A 20,667-nucleotide genomic window follows, 5' to 3' on the forward strand; every position below is an offset into this window, starting at 1 on the left:
AGTTACAATGTATACCTTAAAAATACATGAAGCAAAAACAGAATTAGAAAGAGAAATAGAAAATTCAATAATAATAGCTGGAGACTTCAATGCCCCAATTTCAATAATGGCTAGAACAAGTAGAAAAACAGCAACAAGGACACAGAAGTCTTGAGCAGTACAATAAACCAAGACTTAGCAGTCATCTATAGAACACTCCATCATCAACAGAACATAGTCTTCTCAAATGCACACAGAGCAATCTCTAGTACAGACCATATGGTAGTCCATAAAACACTTCTCGATATATTTTAAAAGACTGAATCACATAGCGTATGTTCTCTGACCACAGTGGAATGAAATTATAAATCACTTAAAGAGGATATTTGGGAAATTCATAAATATGTGGGACTCAAACAATGCACTCTTAAATAAACAATGGTCCAAAGAAGAAAGCACAAAGGAAATTAGGAAATCTTTGAGATAAATTAAAATAAGACAAAACATACCAAAACTTATAGGATGCAACCAAAGCAGCTCTTAGAGAATATTTTATAGCTATGAATGTAAAAAAAAAAGAGAAAGATCTCAATCAATAACTTAATTTTCACCACAAGACACTGGAAAAGAAAAAGCACACTAAACCCAAAGCAAGCAGAAGAAAAGAAATATTACAGATTGCAGTGGGAATTGAGAGTTGGAAAGAATGGAGAAAATCAATGAAGCCAAAAGTTGGTTCTTTGACAAGATCAACAAAATTGACAAATCATAACCTAGACTGACCAAGAAAATAAAAGACTCAATTGCTAAAATCAAGAATGAAAGAGGGGACATAAGAACCATCCTTTAAAACTACAATGAGGGGTGTCTGGCTGGCTCAGTTGGTGGAGTGTGCGACTCTTGATCTCGGGGTTGAAAAGTTCAAGCCCCACGTTGGGTATAGAGACTACTTAAAAATAAAAAAAATTTTTTTAAAGATTTTATCCATTTATTTGACAGAGAGAGACACAGCAAGAGAAGGAACACAAGCAGGGGGAGTAAGAGAAGCAGGCTTCCCATGGAGCAGGGAGCCCGATGCGGGGCTCAATCCCAGGACCCTGGGATCATGACCTGAGCTGAAGGCAGATGCTTAACAACTGAGCCACCCAGGCGCCGCAAAATAAAATATTTTTAAAATGACTATACAGATGGATAAAATACAATTAAGATTCCAAAAATAAATCCATACACTGATGGTCAGTTGATTTTCAACAAAAGTACCACGGCAATTCATAAAGAAAAATGTCTTTTCAATGAATGACGCTGGGACAACTGATATCCACGTGGAGAAGAATAAGTTGGGTCCCCTTCTGAATATATTAAAAGCCACTGGACTGTGTGCTTTAAAAGGGTGAATATTATGATGCACGAATTGTATCTAAATAAGGAAATAATTTAAAAATGTATCATAGACTTAAAAGTAAAAATTAAAACTACAAAATCTTTAGAAAAAACACAGGACAAAACCTTCAAGATCTAGGGCTAGGCAAAGAATTCTCAAACTTGACACCAAATCATGATCTGGACCACATCAAAATCAGAAATTTCGCTGTGCCTAGGCTCCTGGGTAGCTCAATCGGTTACTCAGCCAACTCTTGATTTCGGTTCAGGTCATGATCTCAGGGTCATGAGATCAAGCCCCCTCCCCCATCGGGGTCCACACTGGGTGTGGAGTCTGCTTAAGATTGTCTCTCTCTCTCTCCCTCTGTCCCTCCCCTCCTCACTCACATGTGCACTGTCTCTCAAAAAAAAAAAAAAGGAAATTTTGCTCTGTCAAATGCCACATGAAGAAGATGAAAGGCAGGCAATGGACATAGAGAAAATATTTGCAAACAATGCATCTGACCAAAGACTAATATACAGAATTTATAAATAACACCCAAAACTCAACAGTTAAAGAAAAAAGAATCCCATCAGAAAACGGGCAAATAGCATGAACAGGCATTCCACCAAAGAGGATGCACAGATGGCTGGTCAGCATGTGAAATGATGCTGAATATCATCAGCCATCAGAGAAAGGTAAATTAAAACCACAATGAGATATTACTACACACCTATCAGAATGGCTAAAATAAAAAATAGTGACAACACCAAATGCTGGCAAGGATAGGGAGAAATTAGATCACCCATGCGTGGCTGCTGGGAATGTGAAACAATATATAGTCCTTCTGTAAAAACAGTTTGGCAGTTTCTCATAAAACTAAACACATAATTACAAAGGACCCAGCAATTGCATTCTTGAGCATTATCCTAGAGAAATGAACACAGATCATTCCACAAAAGCCTATACATGAATGTTCATAGCAGCTTTATTCATGATAGCTAAAAACTAGAATCAGCCCAGATGTCCTTCAACAGATGAGTGGTTAAACAAACTGGGGTTCATACTTACCATGGAAGATTGTTCAGCAATAAAAAAAGAATGAACTGTTGATACAAGCAACAGCTTGGATGAATCTTGAGTGAATTACGCTGAATCATCAGAGGCACCCCAAACCAGCTCTCACCCCTAATCCAGCAGAACCATGGTGTCCCAGAATTCCAAGTTGACAGCCACCAGTGGCCCTGAGACCTACGTGGTTACCATTACAGCTGGCAGTTTTCATGGCGCCACTGCCTCCCTCTAGGGCCCTGAAGCCTAATTGTGCAACTAATTGTCCCCAAAGCTATACCTGGGAAGGGGAGGTCTAAATCATTAAGAAGCAACCTGCCATTTAATTATGGCAATAATTTATCTTTTGTCCCCCCCAATGGTATGTCTCTTCCTCAGACCCAACTTGAGCTTCTGACGTTTCAGTTGGAACTCCCACCATTTTGTGAATATTTCTACCAGCTTGAAATTGTGGGAGAACATTCGTCTTCTTCCTTCTAGGTTTCTTGTGCTAAGCCAAATTCAGAGACCAAGAGCCAAATAATTGAGCTGTGCATACCTTAGGCTTTGTGGCACTCAGATCTCTCCATCTTTGCAAGCTCGCTACATACAAGAGTTCCTCTCCGTTAACCAGACAGAGCTGCATCCCAGAGTCAGACCCCAGCAAATCAGAAAGAGCTGGGTTTCGTGGTCCTTGGCCTGTCTGCGGTCATCATGGAAACCTGACCTCCGCGACATTCTCTAGAGAAGATATTCCCAGCCAAAGGTCACAACCTGAGCCCCCACATCCTGTCCCTAGACACTAGAACCTATAAACTGCCTACAATGAATAGTGGTTACATCACCATGATTGAAAAGCAAAACAAAAAATGACATTCAATGGGGAGCACCGCAATCGTGCTCATTCCAATCCAACTATATTTTTTTAAAAGGGGAGAGACTGTCAATGTAACTGCTCACTTCCGTGCATGCAAATCCCATATGCAGCCTTTCACTTAGCATTCAGCTGAACTCCAGAAAATCATGAACCACTTTCCTACAATAGGGGTAGATGAGGTGCCTGCCACACAGGACTCCTTCCTTGAGATGAGCTAAGCTCATCTGGCTTCACTGAACAGTCTAGCTAAGCCACATACATACCTTTAGCGCCCATGTCAAAAGTATACCCCCTCTCATACAGGAGAAACTGCTGCAAACCCAAGTGTGATTTCAATCTCATCATAATGGATCTTGTGACATCCAGGTCTCTAAGGCCCTCGGTAATAATTTTTCAAGGCCATCTGGAATAAATAGAAGTCTCACTCAAAGCTGCATGTATGCAAATTTCTGCACTTTAAATGGATTCTGTCCTTAAGTGCATAAACCAAAAAGCATGGAAGCAATTGGATTAGAAAAGCAAGGGTTTTTTTTTAACCCCCCTCTAATTGGCATTAAGTCACCAAACATTGTCAAACACATATCACTTGCTTAATTACTTTGTGTGCACATGTGTATATCTTTATAACTTCATAAACATATAAATGAGAGGGAGATATGCAGATTTAATGTACACCCATATGGTTATAAATACAAAAGCTGCCAGAAGATTGTAAAATGCTATACTAAAGCTAAAATGATATCTTTTTTATCTTTTGCTTTGCTTCCAAGTCACAAAGAACAAACTAAGAGTGGTAGATGCTAAGCATGGATCCTTACCTAAAAGAAATATGCACAGGCCATTTTGTTCAATAACGCAAAATATTTTTAAAAAATACCTTGCTTCAGGTCCACAGTCACATATTAGCATAATTGTCTTTCATTAATCTTATGGTGTGTTTATGTGTAAAATCGTTTCTACGTGTCCATTAAAGTTCGTATTGAAGTGACTTTTCATAAACAGCCTACTATGCATCATTCACCCCAATATGCTTCATTTCAACATTGCTTTCATGAGTTGGAGTTGACCTATTACGCTCCTAGAACATACTGTACCACCCTCAGCAAAACCAATCACGAAAATAATAAGTAGTTTTTGCCTCTAGTGTATCTAGTAAATAGGCTCCATTTTCCAACCTTCGGGATGTCATGCCAGCTAATCTTCTACTTAGCAAAGTCTCAGCAGTGAGGTATCTGCCAAGATGGCCACCATTCCAAGGTCACACTGGCCTCTGGTTATCATGGGCATCTTTTTCCCATGCTTCCAATGCCGTCAACCTAATTTCTTGGCCACCCGCATTAATGTCTGCCAGGCTGGTAGGCCCATGCTAATTTACATATTCTCTTTTCCAAAGCCACCTCTTCCAAAAGAGAGAGAAGTGTGACTCCTCTCTTCGTGATGAGCCCCCGGGGATGAGAGCAGGCTTCAGGATTCATCACTTGGTTTTGGAGAAAGTGTCCTTATTTGACTGGCTCCTTGTGTTTCGGGGCTATATGAACTGATCTGGCCAAACTCGTTCACACTGCCCTCCAAAGGCTGTGTCTACACAGACCAAATGCAGCAAAAGAAAGCAATGGTCATTTATAGAAACAGGCTGCGGTCATTGCTAATGAACCAACTGCCAACATTCCAGAAGGACTAAGATGCTTTGGCCTCTTACAAATCTTATCAAGTGTGTGCACCATATTTTAAGTCCACATGGGGCATAAATTAAAATACAGTTAAAGTCCTCATTTTCCTTATCTGAAAAAAAAATCTTTCCTCTAACGTAACTCCTTTCTTTTTTTATTTCCCCTTAAACAGCATTCTTCTGTGTACATCAGTGTCGAAAGCATTTGCAGTATCTTGGATATCTACTTTTTTTTTATTGTTGGATATCTAAATCTTTATTTAAGAAGGGGCAAAAAGAGCTGCAGAATTCACCCTTAAAGAGTAATTTTTACTGAACTTTCTAAAAGATGCTTTGAAAAACAAAATCAGTTAACAGGTCTCCATTTTACTTAGCTTGTATAGTAGACACGGCCAAAAAACGGGTAGAGGCTTTTGGAAATTTGTCTGCAAATTTAGCAGACATTAAAACGTATCAGACAGGACATGTAACCCAGCTGATTTTAATTGCCAGCTCCAATATTCGCTGGCTAGGTAGATTTGGGCCCAATTCTCTGGTTTTGTTTGTTTGTTTATTTTTTAACTTTCAATGGGTTTTTAAAACATCTACCTTACAGGGCTGTTTTGAGGATTAAAGAGAAAAATACATGATCTGCCCTTGGCATAGGCCCTGGCTTCATAAGTACCCCAAAATCTTAATAGGTCTTCAGGGAAAGTCAGGCCAAGCTACCTGGGTCAAACCATCACTTTCCAGTACTTCTCTTTGACAAAGTCTTGGAGTTCTACACTCTTGCATATGAATTAGGAAGCCTGATGTGGTCGGTGAAGGATTGGCGATACTTCCAAATATATCAGACTACTAATGTTCCTTCTCATGCACTCAGATAGAGCCTGATCCCTTGTTCCTGCCTGACTGGTTACAGCATCTAGTGACTAAGCACTGCATGGGCAGATCGTATGGTCTGTAAGATATTTACTCACTGAAGTTTTTCCAGACTAACTTTACAGCTTAGTATATGGTCTATTTTTACAAGCGTTCCATATGTGCTTGAGAAGAATGTGCGTTCTTCTAATTGGGTGCAGGTCCACTGCACTGAGCTTGTTAACCAAATCTTCTGTATCCTTACCCATTTTTGTGTTTTTTTCATCTGTCAATTTCTGAAAGTGGTTAGCAGATTTTACAATGTCTCCTTATAGCCCTGTCAATTTTTGTTTTATATATTTTAAAATGGTATTAAGTGCGTACGAGTTTAGAACTGCTATCTGAAAAGTGGAACTTTTTGCCATTATTCAGTGATCCTGTTGATCCCCAATAAAGGTTTTGCTTCAGTCTATTTGTCTGATACCAGTTTAACTACTTTAGCTTCCTTCTGGTTAGTATTTGCATACTATATCCTTTCCAATCCTACCTATATCCTTATGTATTAGCTTTGTCTCTTATACACAGCACGTAGCTGGATTTTCTATTCTCCTCCAGTGTGATAATCTGTGTCTTTCAACTGGGGTTTAGTCGATTTCTATTTATTTATAACAACTGAGAAGCTGGCTGCCAAGATCAAAGGACCTGTTTAAAGTATCTCTGAGTTTCCTGGCTATAACTGGTTACCCTGGTCAATTTCTAAATACTCTGCTTGCAGTCATTCTCCTGTGGGAAGTTAGCAAAAGTCCAATGATCTCCATCAGTGAATTGGAGCTGGTACTATACTGAAGACTTGTCTTTATTAGTACAGTTATGGGAGAAAGTCAATTAATGCAAGGAATGGTGCACACAGACCTAATCCATTTGATGTAAATCAATGCATTACACATTTCAATTGCTCTGTATTCCTTCAGAAAAGTGCATGGAAGTGATTCATTAGAACTAAACTCTTCGTAAGAAACAGACCAATTCTCTTAGGCTCACTAGGGCATCTCTGCTAGTAAAATTTAAAAAGCAATCAAACTGAGTAAGAAGTCCTTTTTGCAGACATTTACATTGGGGAAGAACATGATTCTTGACAATTCAGAGTAAATGAAGTGCAAATTATTCTCTTATAATATATCCCAGAATTGAAGCTTAAATTGTGACTAAAAAAGAATCCACAGTTTAATCAGAAAAATATATTTATTGGAAATTCCCATGAGCTCCTATTTGATACATTTATATCATAGGATAACAAGTTCGTAACTATTGCTAAGTTATAAATATGAAATTTATGCAGAATTTGCATGTATTGAATTTTATTTTGATTTTGCAAGTGTGCCTATATTTGAATATTTATAATATTCCAGAAAAAGCACAGTGGAATGTGCAAGACAGATTTATTTAGTGAAATGCTCTGAAATGTGTCAAAGTCTTCAACACTGTTCTTAGAGGCAAAATGGCAGAAATAACAAATGGGACGCAATAAGACCAACAGAATAATCTGTAAAGTCCAATACCCAGTAAAACTAGAAAAGCTCTTTTGCCAATAAATATTTTACTGAAGTTAGACAAATATTTCTGGAAGCTTACAATGGCATTGTATTAGAAGATATAGACCATTAGTTGGATTCTTCATTATGCTTTAAGGGAAAAGAGAACATTCCCACCCATACTTTTTTTTCCCCCTAAACTCAATGACTAGATATTTTATTTGTCATGGAATGTCGATATTAGCTTTTCCACTGTGAAGCACATTCCTTTTTTTTTTTTTTAAGATTTTATTTATTTATTTGAGACAGAATGAGAGAGAGAGAGAGAGAGCACATGAGAGGGGGGAGGGTCAGAGGGAGAAGCAGGCTCCTCGCCGAGCAGGGAGCCCGATGCAGGACTCGATCCCGGGACTCCAGGATCATGACCTGAGCCGAAGGCAGTCACTTAACCAACTGAGCCAGCCAGGCGCCCGTGAAGCACATTCTTTACGCTGTCAAAATAACTAGTACCTAGAACGGAGTTTTAGCGGAGTTTCAACAGCCGGATTATGCACCTCAATGTATCTAGTAGCCCCTCAGATATCCAGAGCAGTTGAGGAATGAAGTGTTCTAAGCAACTTAATGCATAATTTATAAATTTACTTCATAAGTATATTCATTAATTTATAAGCATAATTTAATTTATAGTTAACCAGGGGAAATGCTCTTACGAAGGAAAACTGCTCTGGGAGGAGGCTGCCCCAGCAAAGTGGACTCCCTTTCTTTCCAGAATGAGGGCAACTCGAGCACTAACTGACCTAAACTCTCAGTGGTGGCTGTTTAGAAAGAGCCCCAAGACTTGACTCTTATAGCCAGACCATTAGCTCTGGTATCTGCTCACTTGGAAAGAGGCTCATGAAGATTCAAAGTCCAGGCTGCCTTGGGTGGCTCTGGCCAAGCCGAGCAAGTCTTATTATTTCCAACTGCGTGCCATTATTAATTTCCTGTCCCACTTAATTTTTAAACAGAGAAGAAACAATAGCCATATACTCAAATATCTCTATGATGTACTGGTGTAAGCGTTCCATGGTTTCTTTGGCGTATGATAACAGCCACTCATCAAAAAAATCAACAGCCAATTCCTGACTTATCACCTCCGCCTTTTAGTCTGAAAGTTTATTTAGCTGAGACTGCTCTCCTCATTAAGAACTCCCCCAGATACTGGGGCGCCTGGGTGGCTCTGTCAGTTATGCGTCTGACTTCAGCTCAGGTCATGATCTCTGGTCAGGGTCCTGGGATGGAGCCCCGCCCCATCTCCACTCTGCAGGGAGCCTGCTTGTCCCTGCCCCTCCCTCTCTCCCTCTCCCCCTCCCCCTCTCCCCCTGCTCTCTCTCTCTCTCAAATAAATAAATAAAATTTAAAAAAAAAGAACTCCCTGGATATCAAGAAGCTAATGGAATAGCCAGCCATGGTCTTCAGGAACCAAAAAGTTGACATGAGTATAATTTATCACAGCCATGATAAAACATCATTTTAAAAACTGTTAATGTTTACTTTTATTATAAAAGTAGTGCATACTCATAAAGGAAATGCAAAACCCTCAGAGAAGCAGAATAAGAATAAACCGGGGCGCCTGGGTGGTTCAGTGGGTTAAATGTGTGCCTTCGGCTCAGGTCATGATCCTGCCCAGTGGGGAGCCTGCTTCTCCCTCTCCCACTCCCCCTGCTTGTGTGTGCGCTCGCTTGCTCTCTGTCAAATAAATGAATAAAATCTTTAAAAAAAAAAGAATAAGAATAAATCACGAATTGATTTACTAATATCCTGGTATTTTTCTCTCATTCTTTGTCTTTTACGCTTAGGTTGGGAGGAATGGGAAGATGTTTTTGTGTGTGTGTCTCTCCGTCTCTCCCTCTCCCCACTCCCTCTCTCTAACATAGCTGTAGTTATACTGGGTCCATAATTGTCTATCTCTTTTTCCCTTAGCTTTAAATCACCAGCAATTTTCCATACTCTCTGAAAAGACATTTAAATGATTTTCTAATAATCCTTCAAGTGGATGTACTGAGATTCCTTGAACCATTCTCCTCTATGTGGATGTCCAGATTTTTCCAATTTGTTGCATTTATAAAGAACTCCAGCTAGCCTCCCAGTGTACCTAATTATATCATCCTATACTTACCTCCCCCATGGCATTTCTCACAATTTTAAGCCATTAATTGTTGGTTTCATGTCTATCTTTCCCACTCCATGAAGGCAGGAACCACAACAGGGCCCCCAGCACATAGCCCAGTGATGGGGGACACAAAGTAATTATTTGTTGATTAAAAAGTGAAGAAATAAATGAGTGAGGGAATGAAAAACACATATAGGATTATGGTTTTCAGTAAAATCCTGGAAAAGAAATTTTGGGTCAAAGAAAGAAGTATTTTTAATCTTCTCCATTTATGTTATCTAATTTATTTCCAAAAGAATCCTTCAAATCTATATGGCCACTAACGATGTATGAGAATTATAGGATTGATGGTGGTGGTGATGTATGTTGAGGTTTTTTATTTTTTTTTATTTTTTTTTAAATCAGGGCTAATTAGAGAGGCAAAAGGTGTTCCTACACTTAATGACTTAAAGTTGCATACCTTTACTCCCAGTGGGACTGAACAGTTTTTCCACATCTGCAAACTAGTTGTGGGTCCCCTGTCGTAACTTGTCTGTTCATATCCTTTGTTTTTCTAATCAATTTGTAGGAGTTCCTTATACAGAAAAGATGTCATCTTTTTCTCTGTTTTATTTGTTGTGCCTATTGTCATCAGTTTGACAATATGCCATTTCATTTTGGCTACTTTTTGACAGATGAACAGTTCTCGTTTTTATGCAATCTATCTTTTCCTCCCTTCAAACATCCTTTGCCTTGGCTAAGAGTCCCACATGTGAGTTGCAGCTATCATTTAAATAATAATGCCAGGGCGCCTGGGTGGCTCAGTCGTTAAGCATCTGCCTTCGGCTCAGGTCATGATCCCAGGGTCCTGGGATCGAGTCCCACCTCGGGCTCCCTGCTCCGCGGGAAGCCTGCTTCTCCCTCTCCCACTCCCCCTGCTTGTGTTCCTGCTCTCGCTATGTCTCTCTCTGTCAAATAAATAAATAAAAAATCTTAAAAAAAATAAATAAAATAAAATAAAATAAATAATAATGCCAATTATGAAAGCAGATTAACTGGGTTCACAGACTCCCACATACACAACGAAGCCCTCATCTGCCCCAGAGTGGTTTTCCCTTCCCTACGAGTCCGGGCAACATAGACCGGCCACAACTCTGTAGTATGTATAGTGCCCACCCCACCCACACTAGATCCCCTTCTCGACCTCTCTGAATTGATCACTGGTACCACCTCCCCTCCAAACTAGAAATCAGGGAGGGGCATTCAGCTGGACTCCAGCCTTTGTTTCCTTTTGTATTTCTTACATTCCTTCCATCCAAGGGCTTCTCCTACTCACCGGGGTTCAACTTCCTCATTGCCATCCCAGGACCTCGACCATGAGGCCTCACCCCACCTCCCTCCTTCACCCTGTCCCAACCATGACCTTCTCAGTTCTGGCCAGCCCTGGCTAGGTGAGGCTGCTGAACCGCACGATGCCAGGAGGATGCCATGCCCACCCACAATGTCTCTTTTCTTCTAAATACAGCCCACCTATTCCCAGACGTGTTCCTGAATACATCTCGCCTTTTTCTGGCCTATTCTTCATTGTTTAGAAGGAATGGGCCTGAGAAAGTATCTTGGTTAAATCTCCCATTCTACAGAGGGGGATGGACCTGCCCCAAATCACAAGCCCCCCCCCTTCACCTCTACCCCCACTCTGACCCACAGTTCTGCATTTTGCCCTCTAATCTTTATGGACTTGAGGCTGAAGATGGTGACCTTGGCTTTTCTGGCTTTCTCTAGGCTCTAACCGCCCCCAACTTCTAGCACTGTGCAGAGATCACAATTCTTCAGAGTTTCCTGATTAGACATCAACTTCCCCATAAACAGATGGACTCTTCTCTGTGTTTCACTATATTCCTGTAAAGGTGTGACATTTTAAAGACATGCTTGATATTCAAATCATTTCCAAACAAAATTCATCTCCTTTATTAAATGTCTAAGATACCAAATTATTTTGTTCTGCCATAAACTCTGCGAGAGCAAGGATGACATGCCTTCCCTGGAAGATAATGGGCAGTTTCACAAAATTTTGTTTAATGAATAACGATGGAAAAGATGACTAATCTTTAATGTCACTTCATACTACTGAAGTTGACGACAGACATCTATAAAAGACAAGCTCTGACATTCTTCTTGCTGCATAACACCACTTCTCTAAAATTACTATTAAGAAATGCTAAGTCTGAAGAGCCTTTTATACTACCCCGAGAACTGAGAGGTTTTTAAATTTTATTTTATTTATTTATTTGAGAGAGAGAGTTCGTGCGGTGGGGGGGGGGGAGGGGCAGAGGGAGAAGGGCGGGGCTCCATCCCAGGACCCTGAGATCATGACCTGAGCCAAAGGCAGACACTTAACCCACTGAGCCACCCAGGCAGCCACCCGAGAACTGAGAGTTTTGTCAGGACTCTGACAACACGTCTGCCATCCATGCGGCAATGCTAACAAATCCTGCCCAGGTTCGACAGATGTGACAGCGAGTTTCTCCCCTTCTCCTGCGAAACAGGTGGGAGAGTATAGCAGCTCCTCTCAAAGGCAGCTGAAGAAATGCACGCTGGGCGATGAAGCTGCCCCCCGTGAGAGCCAGGTGGCCCACAGCCCGAAGGGCCACAGGGTGGCATCGCTGCAAGCCAGACCTATCAGCCCGCCTCACCGCCAAATCCCAAACGGGAAGGAGTGTGAGTGTGGGCACGGGAGGTGTGATGGGCACAGGCACCATGGGGTTCCTGCGAAGATGGAGCTCGTTCAGAATAAAGCCACCTTTTTGGAAGAAAGGAAAAGAAAAAGAGAGCTTTTCTCCCTATAAATGCCTTTTAGTCCTTTCCCGTCAGGGATAGCCTACTGGATTTTAGATGACAATTAATTACTCTTCCGTATGGCTGCTGGAAAATTCAGAGACACTCAGAGTCTAGGATGCAACAGGAATATCATGCTCAGAGCCTCTGACCTGTAGAACCACAGGACCCGGCCCATGCCCCCTGTGTGTGCCAGCCAACACAGTACCTGGCACAGAAAAATGAGGCCAGCGCACGTTCCCTGTGCCCAATTCGGAATTTCTCCCACAGACAGAGTGGTGCTCTGGAGTTGGCTACAAACAGAGGGAATTTGGCCTGAGAAAAGCCTGCAGAATTTGGGAGTTTTAACAGCTGGTAAGCAAGAATGTTTTGATACATTTTCAAAAAATGGTCTTAGAAATTCTAGAATGAGCAGGACCCTTCTCTGACCCCAAACAACATATTGGTAGACAGATGCATGAAATGCAATTTCTAGTTTCTGTCTTCTTCTTTTTTTTTTTTTTAAGAAATATTATTCTCAAAAATAAACAACTTGAACCTTTTGCCAGCCCAGCATTCTCTGTCTTTGTCCTCACCAGGCAACGTGCTCACAGTCATTTCTATTCAGCAGTTATATATCACCCGAGCCCGCTGCCATCCCCGGAGGCAGGGAAGCATGGCCAAAGTAGCACTGGGAGCAGGATTCAGGGTCTTGGCTTGCAGCCACGATGGCCTCTCACACCCCCTGTCATGTGGATAGATGGCTGTGAGTCAGAAGGTGGCCCTTGTTGCTGCTGGGCTCTCCTACTGATGCTTATCCACCAGGCCCCCAAGCGTGCTCCTATCCTGTGCAGCTTTGTGGTGATTTCCAACATGGCAGCCACCCAGCCACGAGACCCCACTCACCCACCCACCCCCAGGGAGCAGAGAGCCTCAGGGAGCTAGAAACCTCTTCTCCCCCCCAGGGGTGTGGCAACCCGGTCCGATCCTGCGTCCAAATTCACATGGGTAGTGCGTCACTGAAACCGGGGACGATGTGGGTAGTACCACTATCAGTTCACGTTTATCCAGGACTCCCTCTGTGAGCATCACTACCACGAAATGCCTCACTGTGCTTGGGTCAGGACCCCGTTCATCAAGGCACACTCAAGGGAGCAGACAGAACTGAAGCAAGATTCCTGCCGGGCCACCCCAGAGCTCGACGACCTTGAGAAAGTCCGGCAACCCCTTTGGCCTTCACTCTCATCTGATAAATGGGGATACTTTTGCCCACAACACCCTCTCCCCAAAGATACTGCAAGTTTATGGCGAAATACCAGAGATAAGTGGATGTGAAAGCTCAGCAGACACTGGGATGCACACTCCATACATACAAGGCCTGGACAGGCTCCAGTCCAAGGTCACACAGCTGGTTCGTGGCCGGCCTGCAGCGAAGGCCCAGGTGTCAGGACTCCCAGGCCAAACAGGCGCGGCCCACTGTTCCCCTTGGTTCAGCGGAGCACAGAGACCACCAGCTGGCCCAGAAGGCCACTCCGCGCGGGAACTCCGCACGGCTGACTCTCATCTCCCGAGGCGGGCTCCTCACCCCCACGTGGCACTGCTGCCCCCGTGTCTCGATTTTCATCACACACACACTCACACACACACACTTCACGCATACCTTCACTCCTCTAGATTATCAGCACTCACTGAACTGGTCCTGAAGGCGGGGATGTATCAACACCCTGGGAAATTCTGGAACCCTCAAGCTACCGCTATTCTTCGAGATGAAGATTTCTGGAGGTGGGTGGAAATTAATGAAATAAAAAGATGCCCTTGGGGTGGCAATGTGTTTCTCTGGCAAATTTTATTTCATTTGTGCAAACGGTGTAAGATCCGGTAACTCTGACTCTTTAAAAAGTGGTTCTTCTTCGATGAGACTAGATGGCACTGTGGTATCACCCTTTTACGACTAAGTAAAATCTCATTTCATGTCAGATAATGTCGCTTCGATTTGGGACCATCCAAAAGGGTGAACCCTCCCCTTGAGGATACTGGTTATCTAATGGAAATTTTCTGAGGGAATGTGCCAGAGGATAGTGGCCACCAAATACATAATCGGGACCACATTTGTAAGGTGTCTTTAGGGACGGCGTCACACCCCAATCTACATGTCCAGAAGGATTTTCAAAGGCGCATGTGTCCTGTGGAGCTCTACACCTACAAGCTCCAGCAGCAAGTGAGATTATTTTCAATATTGCCGAATTGTTTGGGATCTTCTTAAATAAACCCCAGTATCTTAAGGTGACAATGACTTACACAATTCTTACAATGGACTGAGGCGACAACCTTCCTGGAGCCAAGGTTCTCTTAGGATGGAAAGAAGAAAATCTATTAGGGCTGTAAAGGCACTGAACATTCAACAGATTCTGCCAGAATCCCAGCATTCCAGAAAGGCCGCGGTAAAGTGAGGGAAAGGAGCGTGAGCAGGGGTGAGCAGAGAGTCAGAGGGCTCCATTTGCTTGCGTCTGGAAAGAAGAAACTGCACTGGCTTTTGCATTCCAGGAGTCCTCTGCAAAGCATCTCCTTGTCCAAGGCACAGAGTAACCTGCGGCGGGGTGCGGGGGGAGGGATTGGAGCGGTTGAGGCAGCGGAGGTAGGAGTTGGGAGCGGGTCCAGGTAGGCAGCTGCTGAAAACAGGGCCCCTGGGGTCGCCTGATGGAGAGGCAGTGAGCACAGCTCACAGCCGTGTCCTTGCCTGCTCAAAGACCCTTCCAGACGCCCCCTGGCAATTAGACTCATCCAGTCCATCCCCTGGACTCGCCGGCCCAGCCCTGATGTGTTTTAGGGACAGTGGCATAATCGGGGCCCTGGCTGGAGCAACTCCAGCCCAACACGCCCTTCTCCCCCTCCCCCTTTTATGGCACTCCGTGACCTCCAGCAACCGGGCATTGCGGCTGCATGAAGGAAAATGCCCTAGCTTCAAAAGCAACTGGCTACAGGCTCTTCATAAATCACCATTTTCCGCATCAGCCCCGGGGGTTCCCAGCGCGTGGGCTGCTGGTCCCCCACGCTGGGGCTCAGGATTTGTACATGTACATCTGGAGAGGTTTCTCAAGAGCGAACCCCACACGGGGTCGGGGCAGCGTCCCAGCTCGCCCTTCGGCATGCAAGGTGCCCCCTCGCACTCGCAAAGCGCTGCGGATGGCCCGAGTGCTGCCAGGAGTGGGGGGTGTAAGCTGGGTCCCACCAGCTCTCTCCGGGTGTCCCCAAACAGCGGCAGAGGAACACCCACTCGCCCAGGGAGAGCAGAACCAGAGGACAGAGAAGAGAGTGGCAAAAGTCAAGGAAAAAGAGAAAAATCAGAAAGGGTAAAAGAGAAAGAACGAGAAGCAAAGTGAGAAGAGAGGGAGAAGGCAAGAGCGAGCGGCCAGGGACCGACATGTACCGGAGCAAGAGAAAGAGAGAAAGCAGATAGACGAAGTGAGAAAGGGAGGTGGGGGGAGAATGCGGGAGCGGGAAAAGGAAGAGAGGGCAGAAAGGAGGCTTCGGAACCGGGGTGCAGAGAGAGACAAGAGGGACTCGGGGACCTCACACACAGAGACCGGTTCTTGCCGGCGCTCCAGCGCGGAGTCCGCGTGCGGTACCCTGTCCCGGCGGCGGCCGAGGGGGGGCGCTCGTTCGGGGCCTCCCGGCCGCCCCCCCTCCCGCCCCCCGCACGGCACTCCCAGCCACCGAGCAGGCCAACCCGCCGACAGACAGACGAGCCGTCCCGGGCCGCAGCGGACAGGCTTCCTGCGGCCGCCACGGCGCCGTGAGCGTGCGCGCCAAGGAGTCTGGCGCCCTCCCAGTCCGGGCGCACCCGCCGGGCCCAGAGGTGCGCACTGGGGTGCCGGCAGCGGCCGGCCGCGCCTCCCCGCCCTCCGCCCGCCCAGGCCCAGGTCCGCTCCCGCGCTCCAGGGCCCCGCTCGGCCGCGGGCGCGGCGCACTCACCTGGACGGTCTCAGTCTGGCGTCGCGCTTGCCGTCCACCACGGCAGGCACGCAGCTGGTGAGCTCGGTCCAGTCGGCGTGCAGCCCGCAGCTCCAGCCCGTGGAGAACCTGGAGAAGAGCCAGGTCTCCCGCTTACCCGGCCGGTGGCAAGTGCATTTCTTCTGACCCACGCGGCACTCGCACGGCTGCTCCAGCTGGATGTTGCGCACCAGGTGGCGGCCGAAAGTGGTGCCTCCGGTCTTCTGAATGTGCAGGAACACGATCAGGTCATCGCCCTTGATGTCGAAGTCTACCTTGCGCAGGAGGTCGCGGCGGCTGAAATTGTAACGGGGCACGAACCTGGCGGAGCTCTCATCCTCCGAGCGGTACGGGTCCGGCATCGGGGAGCTGAACGCCTGCAGGCGGAGGAGCTGACATTCTGTGCCGGGGCACACGTACTGGAGGACGATCACGGCAAATAGGAAGAGCATCACCAAAGCCAGCAGCAGCTTGTTGGATTTCTCATCCATGTTCCCGACGCTGGGGGAAACCCAAGCTCGTTACGTCAATCCCGCAGTTCAGCCCGCGCTCGCCTTGCGCCCGCACCGCCCCCTCCCCCCGGCGCCGCCGCTGCGCCCCCTCTCCCCCTCCCCTCCACACCGAGTACTCCACGGCGGCGGCGGCGGCGGCGCCCTTCCCCGCTTCCTTCCTTCCCGGCAGGCTCAGCGCTGTGGCTCCTGCCGCACACCCCCCTCCCCCCGACTCCTTCCCGCTGGCCGCCTGCCCTCTCCCCCCGCCCCCCCCTCCGCCGGAGCTCTCCGGAGCCGCGTCGCGGGCTCTGGTCCCCACGGGACGCCGCCTGGCCCGGTCGCCCCCACTCCCCAACTCACACCCTCCCCCCGGGTCCGAGCCTCCGCGCGTCCCGCTCCACTCTCGGCGGCTCCCATCCCCGTCCCGCTTCGCCCACCGGACTCTCCCCGGCGCCTGTGCCCCCAGTCTCCTGGGCGCGCGCGCCGCCGCCTCCCCGCCCGCGCGACTCGCGGGCTCCCTCCCCGTGCGCCCCGAAGCCCTGCCCTTGCCCGCGCCCCGTTGCCCACCTTGGAGGCCGCCTCGAGTGAGCTCCGAGCCGGGCGTCCGGAGTTCCCCCGGGGGGACGAGTCCGCCGGCAGCCCGACTAGCGAGCGGAGGCGCGGCGCTGCCGGTGCCCGCGGAACGGCGGGGAGGGAGCCGCAGCGTGGCCAAAGGCGCGCCGCGCCCCTCCGGAGCCCCCGAGGCCGGCCGCCACCGGCCAGCTGGAACTTTGCGCCCTTTCCTTCCCCGCACGGCTGCCTTGCCTCCCCGCACGGCTCCTGCGCGCCCCGGCCCGAGAGCGCGAGTCCCGCTTTCGCCTGAAACGTACCTGGCTAGGGGGCCGAAAATCTTGGAGAAGATCGCACCGAGCACGTGCTTCAGCGAGTGGCCCAGGGCGGCCAGGCCCCGAGTGAGCAGGGCCCGGCAGAGGGAGCCCAGGTCCCAGCGTCTCCTGAGGTCGTGCATCCGCCTGCGGCGGCCTCGGGGCAGCAGCGCGAGGAGAGGGGTGCGCGCGGCTCCCGCCAGGGAGGAAGACGCCTTTAGGGGCTCGTCCGGGAGCGGCTGGGAGTTGAAGCCGCGAGACACACCCCTAGGAGGGCCCGCGCGGACTGAGGCGGCGACTGCTCCGGGCCGGCTCGCTGCCAATTCGGCCTCTACTCTGGAATGCCGGCGGGGACAGGTGGTGCGGGCGGGCGCTCCTCGCTCCGGTTGCAGCGGCGGCCCGAGCGCCCGGGCTGCACACGCAGGCAGTGCCATTCCCCCCTTCAGGCAACTCAGGGTACTAAGGATCGGCAGCGAGCTTGAATTTATGTAATAACGCCTCGCGCCTAAGAGCTCGAGCCACTTCACAAGCAGAGGACCTGGGTTTCCGCCTGTCTTGGGGAGGACTTGAGGTCACTCCAGTGAGCGCATCACTCCACTTTGGCTGGCAATTTCAACCTCCCCTAAAATAGCAAAGGCGCAAATTGGACCTTTTCCCTCTGTCTTTGCCAATTTCCATTCTCCAGCGGAAGCGGGGGCATTTTCTGAAAAGGTAAGTCAGCATGAGGGAAAAGCATGAGCAAAAAAAAAAAAAACGTTGCAGAACGGGAATCTGAGCTTTTGCAGAGCGGAGACTCACCCTTACTCCTCTTCTTGCTGAATCCCCGGCATCCAGCCCCGTGCCTACAGGAACGCTTCACTCCTATACGGTTTAGTGAAGGAAAGATACACGACTAAATACTACCTCAGAGTGGGGCCATCGAATCCAAGATGATGTGGTAAATGAGGAAACCGAGGTCCAGAGAGGGAAAGACGTTTGCCCGGGGTCACACAGCAGAGCCCCGGGGTTTAGACCCAGAAAACCAGGCACCATCCAACCCATTCCCTGACACTGACACCACCTCCTCTCATAAATAGGTGCAGACCATCCTCAAGCCCTGGTGTTAAAAGGCACTTTTGGGCTGTAGGGACCACAGATGTAAGGATGAGCAAGGAAAGAGGGGATGTCCCTTCAGGACAAGGTCCCCGGGAGCTCAGGGCTCAGACTGTTCCTATCTGATTGATCAGGTGGGGCTTGCTGTCTATCAGGAACTGATGTTTCCGCCATGGAGCCCCATGGCTGCAGAGGGGGGCACGGGTGGCGCAATGTTTCAGAGCAGCGCTGTCGGGGCTAGGGAGAGGGGCACAGTGAGACAAGTAGGGGGTGGGGACAGGTCCCTCAGGGACAGGCTCGCCCAGTATCTCCCTCAGAACATTTGATCCCTCTGTGCAGTGAAGCAGCAAGCACCGGTCTAAGAATCTATCACATCCTTGCTGGGCAGCCCTCAGATAATCACTAGCCCCTCCTGAGCCTCAGTGTCCTCTTCTGTAAAATAGGACTCATTCCTCCTTGGTAACCATCTGGGTCACCGTGAGGATGACCCTTGGGCCGTTTTACGCGCTGTGTTTACCTGCTGCCCTCAGCTCGGATGTGCCCACTGAATCAGTCACAGGTCAACTAAGGAAGGGGTCCTTCTTGGGCAATCTCACAGCTGGGCCCCCTGCCCTTACCTCCCCCCATACTTCTCCAGTCCTGGCTGGACTTCCGTGTGCCCCCAAACCTACCGGGGACACTGGGGGACCTTTGTCTGGCTCCAGGCAGGAAGGGTTTGGGGGAATCCTGCATTTCAGGCATTCCACCTGTCCCAGGGCTCCAGGGGGACATTCTAACCCATAAACTTATGTAAGGAGCCAGACGCAGCAACTTGGAAGGTAGACATCTTGGCTTCCCTAAGAGCTCCCCGGCTTCCCCCTCCCCACCGCCGCCCCGGCAGGCTTGTGGGACCTACCTGCTCCCCCTGAGGATGGGTGAGGGTGTGAGTCAGAGGAGTGAGAAACCCTGGGGGTGGCCGGGGAGCTCAGCCTGCCGGCTGTCCCCCCCATTTCTCGTTGGCCACCCACAGCAGTCGGCCTCTTCGGGCCAGCAGGTGGCTCTCCTCACGGTGCCACATGATGACTCTCTGCCCTCACGCTCTTACAACGGCATTCGGTGGGTCCCTGGGAAAACAGTTCTGGAATGGGTGGGTCACACATTCATGCCCCCAGCAACTACTTGGGGTTTCTGGGATTGGAAACCGGGGCGAGTGCCCCAGGTAGAGATGTGGGGAGGGAAGGCAAACAGTACAGGGGAAAATTGGGATTTACTCTTTCAGGTCATGAAAAGGAACACACACATGCGGGTGTGTGCACACAGACACGCACACACTTAACACTCTGACTCTCGGGGAAAGAGGCAGTCAGATTGATAGTTGCAGAGCATAAAGGAGGGACAGGATGGTGCCGTAAAGCCCAGGTTTGGGATCTAGTAATGAATCCACACAATAGCTCGCCGGAGGATATTTGCCTTTACAAGCCTTTCCTCCACCCACCTCATGCTCTAAGAAAAAGAAATGAATCTCTCTTCATTTATCAGGGCTCCTGGAAGTGGAAGGAAGTGTCTTTGAGGGGACCGGGGGTGGGGGCCCCACAAGTCTCTGAGGACCCCTCCTGGGGCGAAGAGGCTCCCTGCTAAGAAGAGGGAATTCTTCCTGTGTGTCCCCAGAGCCTTGTTCTGCTGAAGCCAGGCCTGGGCCTTGGCAGGAAGCTCCAAGGCCTCTTACAGTCCTGGGCTGGGCCCACCTCCCAGAAGCCGGTTCCTCTCAGGAACTGAATAACAAAGATCCCAATACTCTAGAATCAGCCCTATTTTGGAGCTCGGGGGCAGGGGGGAGGGTGGGGGGCAGGCAAAGAGAAAGAGAACAGGCTGGGTTATCGGGTCTTTGGTTAGGCCTCTCAGTATTTCTTAAACCAGCCTGAGTTTCTACATGTGTGCATATATTTGGGATTCAGTACTTGGAAGGTGAGGAGGACTCTGCAGCCTGAGCCAGGCTCCCG

At 48.2% G+C, this 20,667-nt stretch overlaps 1 protein-coding gene across 1 annotated transcript in view; it reads right to left on the reverse strand.

The window, feature by feature from the left end:
• Positions 1-18,030, reverse strand: part of HS6ST2 (heparan sulfate 6-O-sulfotransferase 2) — a 287,420-nt gene extending 269,390 nt beyond the window's left edge. Inside the window, exons 1-2 of the mRNA XM_035008764.1 lie at positions 17,603-18,030; positions 16,225-16,743 (exon numbers count right to left, since the gene is read on the reverse strand). Of these exons, the coding sequence (XP_034864655.1) occupies positions 16,225-16,743; positions 17,603-18,030 (947 nt within the window). The remainder of the gene's footprint in view (positions 1-16,224; positions 16,744-17,602) is intronic.
• Between the last annotated feature and the right edge of the window lie 2,637 nt (positions 18,031-20,667).

This window comes from Mirounga leonina, unplaced genomic scaffold (assembly GCF_011800145.1).
Source record: "Mirounga leonina isolate KUSES-001 unplaced genomic scaffold, KU_Mleo_1.0 Mir_101664, whole genome shotgun sequence".
NCBI classification, from domain to species: Eukaryota; Metazoa; Chordata; class Mammalia; order Carnivora; family Phocidae; genus Mirounga; species Mirounga leonina.